This window comes from Lagopus leucura, unplaced genomic scaffold (genome assembly GCF_019238085.1).
Source record: "Lagopus leucura isolate 7727_CA_CO unplaced genomic scaffold, USGS_WTPT01 Super-Scaffold_100014, whole genome shotgun sequence".
NCBI lineage: Eukaryota > Metazoa > Chordata > Aves > Galliformes > Phasianidae > Lagopus > Lagopus leucura.
Window position 1 is genome coordinate 9,033,920 of NW_024962268.1, and position 7,591 is coordinate 9,041,510.

The window sequence follows — 7,591 nt, forward strand, 5'->3', positions numbered from 1 at the left end:
GCTGCAGTCGCGATGCTCTGAGCGCTGCCCCCGCGGCTGCACAGGGATTTTACCCAGAGCCGGACCGGACCGTTCTGAGCAGCAGGAGGCGGGGCCGGGCCGCAAGGCGGGGTCGGCCCACTCGGCGGGGCGGGGCTTTCCGCGAGATATAAGGGCGAGCCGGGCACTGCTCTGTGTTGGGAGTACGTCGGGAGCGGGGACTGGAGCGGCTGGTGGGAGACGGGCGGGACGGCGGCGTGGAGATGGAGCTGCTGCGAACCATCGCCTACCCGCCGGGCGGCGGTGGCGGAGCCTCCAGCGCTACTGCCGCTGCCAGGGGCTGCGAAGCTGCCGTGGGGAGGGCCGGCAGTGCCGAGCCGCGTAGAAAAAAAGCGGAGGAGCAGCCCCACCAGCACGCGCACCCTGCCGCCGAGGTGTCCCGGATTATAACCGACCCTACGACGGGGAAGCGCTATTGCCGCGGAAAGGTGCTCGGAAAGGTAATGGCCGGGCCCGCGCTTGCAGCCCTGCTCGGGGTCTCCCTGCGTCTGTCGCGGCCCCTCCCTCTCGCCCGTACGGCGAAGCCGTGCCTCCTGCGCCGGTGGGGACCGTGCGGCGTGTGCGGGGCGCAGCCCTTCGGGAGGGGAGCTCCGCACATCTCCGTGTCTTAGCCGGCTGACCTGGCCGAAGGAAGTTACGCTCGTTGACTAACGTGCGAGCTGGTGAATGACTCAGTGCGGGGCTTCTTTCCTACCTTCTCTAATCGCCTTTTTTCCTGTGTTTCTTCAGGGTGGATTCGCCAAATGCTATGAGATGACAGATTTGACAACAAATAAAGTTTATGCTGCAAAAATCATTCCTCACAGCAGAGTAGCGAAACCTCATCAAAGGGAAAAGGTGTGTGTGTGCATTAATGACTTTTTTTTTGTCCCTCAAACTCTCTTTGTGTGCAGGGTTGCCCAGCCCTTTTCCTGGAACAACTCCAGCAGGGCTGTCTGCTCTGCGCTTCCCAGGCTTGTGGTCACACGGCTAACAATGCTTTTTTCCTCCTCTCTTATCTCTCCAGATTGATAAAGAGATTGAGTTGCACAGAATGCTTAATCATAGGCATGTTGTGCAGTTCTACCACTACTTTGAAGACAGAGAAAATATTTACATTCTTCTGGAGTACTGCAGTAGAAGGGTGAGCATCAATTGGGAGAAATCTAGCGCTTACTTGGCTGTGATCTCTAATTTTACACTGTAGTGTGTAAAAAGTATTTTTAATGGCTTCTTTAGCTCATACACGCAGTAATTTTCATTTACTTAATGTGAATTGTGTGTGTGAATACTCAGTGACACGTCTGCCTTTGTTTTTTTCTCTGCAGTCAATGGCTCACATCTTGAAAGCACGGAAGGTATTGACAGAACCAGAAGTACGATACTACCTCAGGCAGATTGTGTCAGGGCTGAAGTATCTTCATGAACAGGAAATCTTGCATAGGGATCTTAAACTAGGTAAGTTCTGTTCCTCGATGACTTCTAAAAATACATACTTTTTCAGCCCTGTCAGCCTTGTATCACTTCAAACTCGTGTGCTGATAGCTTAATTAATAGAATGAGCTTAGTCTATGTAGTGGGAAACTAGAGTGAGGAATGGTATTAAGTATTGATACTTAAAAAAAAAAAGTCTTGGCTGGCTTCTGGCTTTGAATAAAGTATGACTCAGCACCTGTGGCAAATGCATTCCTGCTTTGCAAGAAGACTAACCAGAATTTCTTTCTGCTAGGTAATTTCTTCATTAATGAGAACATGGAACTGAAACTGGGAGACTTCGGCTTGGCAGCTAGGCTGGAACCACTGGAACACAGGAGGAGGTAGGAGCATTTTTTTTTTTTTTTTTTTTTAAAAAAAAAAAAAAGCCTTGTAGTGTATGAAACCAAATTCACATAGAAATGAGGGAGAGAGATTCTGTTGCAAAGGAAGAGATAATTGTGTTGAGATTTTCCCCTTCTAGAAAAGCTTGCTGTGTTTTGACGTTTGCATTCCTCCTTTGAGCATTTGAATAATACCAAATGCCTGAGGCAGATACCTGACTAATGGTGCAGATATGAGTCTGCTTTTCCTGTATCATGAAGACACTGTGAAACACGTCTACACTATTAGCATTCATGAAAGTTCTCTTCAGAGTCTCTGAGCTCTTGCCTGAACTTGAGAGTAAAACCTACCTTATGAAAAATAGCTTCTTTCCTCTTTCTGAGCTCCTAACCTAACCTGCCTCTGTGGCCTCTTTGATTTACAGAACAATATGTGGCACACCAAATTACCTCTCTCCAGAAGTCCTCAATAAACAAGGGCATGGCTGTGAATCTGACATCTGGGCCTTAGGCTGTGTAATGTAAGTACTTTGCTGCCTTTGAAATAGAATATATCTGTCATTGGCTTAGGCTTTTAAAAGTTCAAAGGAAATGGATGCAGTACTATGTTGGTTTGCAACCCTTTTTAGATGCTTAACCTAAGTGCAGATAAAATGTTTGCAGTAGTTGCTGGCTTGTGTTGTGGGGGCACAAAATGAAGTTGGCTTTCTTTTATTTTAAAATAGGTACACAATGCTGTTGGGAAGACCCCCATTTGAGACCACAAATCTTAAAGAAACATACAGATGTATAAGGGAAGCAAGATACAGTTTGCCTTCATCTCTCTTGGCACCTGCAAAACACTTAATAGCTAGCATGCTGTCGAAGAATCCTGAAGACCGGCCCAGTTTAGATGAAATAATTCGACATGATTTTTTCGTACAGGTTTGTCTTATCTAGTGTTCTGGCTTAAACCTTATCTACCCTTACAAATGCACCGTGTGGTTTGAAAATTGCTTTTTCATCTCGTTTCCACAGGGCTTTACACCTGACAGACTTTCTGCTAGCTGTTGTCACACTGTTCCTGACTTTCATTTGTCAAGTCCTGCTAAAAATTTCTTCAAAAAAGCAGCTGCTGCTCTTTTTGGTGGTAAAAAGGATAAAGCCAGATACTTTGAAAATCATAGTAAGTGAACTATATTTTTGCTTGGAACTTATCTCTAGGCTATATCAGTGCTATGCTAGTAACATACAGCTATGAGATAGCAATGAAGCACCTGTATCTATATCTCTGGTTCTTCAGATTAGGTTTGACCTCTTTATCAATAAGCGTAGATGGCAGGCTGCAACCTACACCAACATACATAAGTAAATGCTTCTTCTGGCGTACTGACAATCTATATGGGCCATCTGTTAGCCAGTTTACTCTCACAGATCTGTGTATAATGGCACTGCTGTTGTCGGAGACTGTGGCTGGCTTAAAAGTACATCTGGAAGGAGACAAACTGCAACTAACATGTTAGGGTCTCTAATGCAGGATATTGAGCAGCAATTCTAGATACATCATCATGACTTTTGTTTTATTTTCCTGTGCTGCAGATAGACTAGCTAAAGAAGATGAAGAAATTTACAAGCTCAGGCATGACTTGAAGAAGGCATCGATAACCCAGCAGCCCCACAAACACAGAACAGATGAGGTAAATACAAACGAAGTTCAAATCAAATCCAGTAACAGTTGGGTGGAGTAGCTATAATTAAGTTATATTTGACTTGGATTTCAAAGCTGAGGCTGTACACAGCATAATCAAGCTTAAATGATTAGCAGAGTTGCTTTAAGAGAGCTTAACCAAGCTTCAATAAAGTATGGTAACCTTTGTAGAGCGACTATCTATTTTGTCTTTTGAGTAATTACAGTATCTGCCTAGTATCCATTGTCCTTGTGTGGAAACTAGTCTGCCAGGTACTCTTTCCCAATATTCCAAATGCAAGGTTCATGATTAAGTAGGCCTTCTTAAAGAATAAGCTGCTGAGTTCTAATTCCTGCAATGTGGTGTTCATGCCTGCTTGCAGCTGTTCAGTCTTCTGCTTTTCTGCCCTGGCAAAATATTAACAGTGTTCAAGGTGTGAACTGAACATTAGAACAATGGAAAGACCTGATATGATTCTTTGAGCTCAGTCTAGTAGGAGTTCTTCATACTCTGCAGGAAGATTAACACCAGTTTTCTTGGAACTTATTCCTTGTTGATAGATAGGAGAACTATGCAAAACCTTGAGTATAAGACTTGGCTAATGTGAACAACAAATGTAACATGTTTGACATCTCTTCTAGGAGATCCAGCCCCTAATCACAACAGTAGCCAAGCCAGGAGCAGTACCAGAAACAAAGCAGATTGGAGACTCTATTCGGATGATTGTCAGAGGAACTTTAGGAAGCTGTAGCAGTAGCAGTGAATGTAAGTGCAGCAAAATGCTGTCTCTAATTCTAAATCACACACCTACTTTCTTCATATCTCAGATGTGGAAGCCTGAGAAAACAGCTATTTCCCTCCCCGCCCCACTACCAACATACTGGCAGTAAAATGTGAATGAAAAGCCAGAAAGGCTAACTGTATTAAAGTTACAATCTAGGTAAAATAGGATTTAGAATTAAAGCCTGCTCTGTGTGGTCATGTCAGTCTAATAATCCCTCTCTTTCAGGCCTGGAAGACAGTACAATGGGAAGTGTTGCAGATACAGTTGCACGGGTATTGCGTGGATGTCTGGAGAACATGCCAGAAGCAGACAGTATTCCCAAAGAGCAGCTGACAACGTCCTTCCAATGGGTTACAAAATGGGTGGACTACTCTAACAAGTATGGCTTTGGGTACCAGTTGTCAGATCATACTGTTGGTGTCCTTTTCAACAATGGAGCACATATGAGCCTTCTGCCAGATAAAAAGTAAGAATGATTACGAAATAGATGACTAACTTGATAAAACAATTTTAATTTTAAGTTTGAATTGCCCCATCTCTGACCTCCCTATTTTTTTTTTTTTTTTTTCTGCTCTTACAGGACAGTCCACTACTATGCTGAGCTAGGCCAGTGCTCTGTCTTCACAGCTGCAGAGGCTCCTGAACAGTTCATTAGTCAAGTGACTATACTCAAGTATTTCTCTCATTACATGGAAGAGAACCTCATGGATGTAAGTTCAGCACGTTCTCAATTTTGAGCTGCAGAAGTGAACCTTAAGCTAAGTGAACTGAGCGCTTAATATGGTGTATATTTCTTTTCCTAGGGAGGAGACTTGCCTAGCCTAACAGATGTACGCAGGCCCAGGCTTTACCTCCTACAGTGGCTTAAATCTGATAAAGCACTGATGATGCTCTTTAATGATGGCACATTTCAAGTAAGTTTGGTAGCATCACTTGACAAAATACTTCTACAGTATTTCATTGCAAAACTAAGCAGCAGACACTGAGATGAGAAAGTATACAAACAAGAGCTCTCTTCTCTTTTGCAGGTGAACTTCTATCATGATCACACAAAAATCATCATTTGCAATCAGAGCGAGGAGTATCTCCTTACTTACATCAATGAAGACAGGATATCGACAACTTTTCGTCTGACAACTCTTCTGGTTTCAGGATGCTCACTGGAACTAAAGCATAGAATGGAATATGCTCTGAACATGCTACTGCAGCGATGTAACTGAAGGGACTGACTCTGTTAAACCATACGGACCCTCTTGTTCACTGTGAAATCTACAGTGGGGATATTGAAGCAACTAGTATGTTGATAATGGGGATATGTGGTGGTACGAAAACCTGCCTGTCATAGTGTGCTGGGCACACTTCTGTTACAGATGCCTGAACCTACTGTTGGACTAAAATGGCGTGACAAGGAGTTCTTCGGACCATAGTTTTCCTTGCTTCATGTGTGTGTGTTAAAGATATTTTTGACTTGAATTCTAATCAGAGTGTGACATCTTGCTCCCCTGTAAGAGAGCATTTTTGATGGAGTTAAACTGTGAATATGCATCGGGAAAGGGAGGGAAGGGTGAGATCCATGGTTATGGAATAGCTGTAATAAGCAGTTCTGGCTGCTTAACTGAACTATGGCCATATTTTTGTTTTTTTTTTCCAGAAACTACCCACACTTGTGGCTGGCAAAGTGCATTCCTTGTTAATAACTTTTTTATTTATTACAGCCCAAAGTGAAGTATTTATTACACTAATTTTTTTTTTTTTTTTTTTTTTTTTTTGGACCTTGACATTTTGAATATAATTCTGTTGGAAATAAAGTGAATGGAAAACCTGAAGCGCTGATGTCCACTGTTACTGTTCTGAGAGAATAATTCAATACTGGGACCAGTACAAGGAGGACCTAACCTGTAGGGCAATCCCATTGCTCCAAAGAGTACAAACATAAAAGCATTTGCCTTCCTAAATGGAAGGGAATGCAATATGTCTATCAATATAATAGATTGGATTAATGAGGACTCATGACTCAGTGTGAGAGAAGAATGTCTTCTTCTGGCCTGGGTTTATTTTTCTCTATGAGTAGTACAGTACTTCGACCTAAATGCATGCCAATCTTCAAGCAGCTGATACAGCAGAAAGCAGTAGTTCATGTGCAGGGAAGACAAAGATGGCAATCCAAAATAGAGAACAGAGGCTGTAGCATTGATTTTCTTCATCTTGCAACAAGTGTATGTGAAGTGAGTGTTTCACCTATGTTGAATACTACGTATTAGGTGGTGTTTATGTGCTTCTCAAGTCTAGACAGGAAGGCCTAATGCTGCTCTTCAGGTGGGCTCATTAGTGCAACAGGAGGCAATGATTGATTTTATTCCTGAGAAGCAATGTCTTAATTGGTGCACACTATTGAGCCTTTTCCTCTTAAAAAGGAAGATCTCACTTTATGACACCAGCAAACAATTTAGAACACAAAAATTACTTATTTTGTAGTGCTCAATTTATTGAAATAGAAAAAAGCAGTTCTTTTTTGACCGTGTGTGTGTTGGAGAAACTATGAACTTTTACTGCAATTACTTTAATTTCTTTGAATATTATTGGTAAAAGTATTTTCCTGTGGCTGAAATTCAGGCTGCTGTAAGCAAGTAAACAAGCTTCATATGCAGGATAATTAAAAGTGGGTATAAAAGACCCAAGTGCTATTGTCAAATACCAATTGGTTGTGGACAGCTGTAAAGCACTTCATTCAATACAGCTAAGTCAGTGAGTTGTCTGTGTGTCAGACATATATGTAGTACCAGAATTCTTGGTGTTTTCTAAACCCTTCTGTCTTTCTGATTGACAAATAAGAGAGGCTTTTAGATCAGGATAAGGAAAAACATCCATTTCAAGGTACACTGCCCTTTCCCTAGTGCTTGCTGTAGAACTTGTAACATAAGGACTAGTATCTAGAACAAAAGTTCTGAAATTCTCTCCCAGGGTGGATCAAGTCTTAAATTACTTCACTGTAGTGAAGTAATTGACCTCCTTTACTCAATCACACAATCCCTGTTGTAATTCTGCATTTGAGAAAATGAATGTTAGAAACATACTTGTACACTCCTCCTTATAACACATCCTATATTCTCCTGAAAGTAAGTCCTATGCTGTGGATTTTCTGCCTGTCTGACAGTGACTCTATTTTTTCTATTGAAAACAAGAGCAAACAAGCAAAACAGGAGCATTTACTTTGGGAGCGTGTGTATTTGAAGGAAAATACAGCAATTAAGGGTGAAAGCTGACACATAGGTTTCCCTAGGCTGTGTGGTGTACCCAGGAAATAA

General features: G+C 42.3%; 1 protein-coding gene across 1 annotated transcript; it reads left to right on the plus strand.

The window, feature by feature from the left end:
• Positions 1-227: 227 nt before the first annotated feature.
• On the plus strand, positions 228-6,114 carry PLK2 (polo like kinase 2). Its single transcript, XM_042875469.1, has 14 exons — positions 228-479; positions 769-876; positions 1,046-1,162; positions 1,347-1,476; positions 1,748-1,835; positions 2,261-2,356; positions 2,561-2,759; positions 2,853-3,000; positions 3,414-3,511; positions 4,144-4,267; positions 4,512-4,752; positions 4,867-4,996; positions 5,090-5,200; positions 5,315-6,114. Exons 1-14 carry the CDS (start codon positions 243-245, stop codon positions 5,504-5,506), a joined length of 2,019 nt encoding a protein of 672 aa, XP_042731403.1. The 5' UTR covers positions 228-242; the 3' UTR covers positions 5,507-6,114.
• The last annotated feature ends 1,477 nt before the right edge of the window (positions 6,115-7,591 follow it).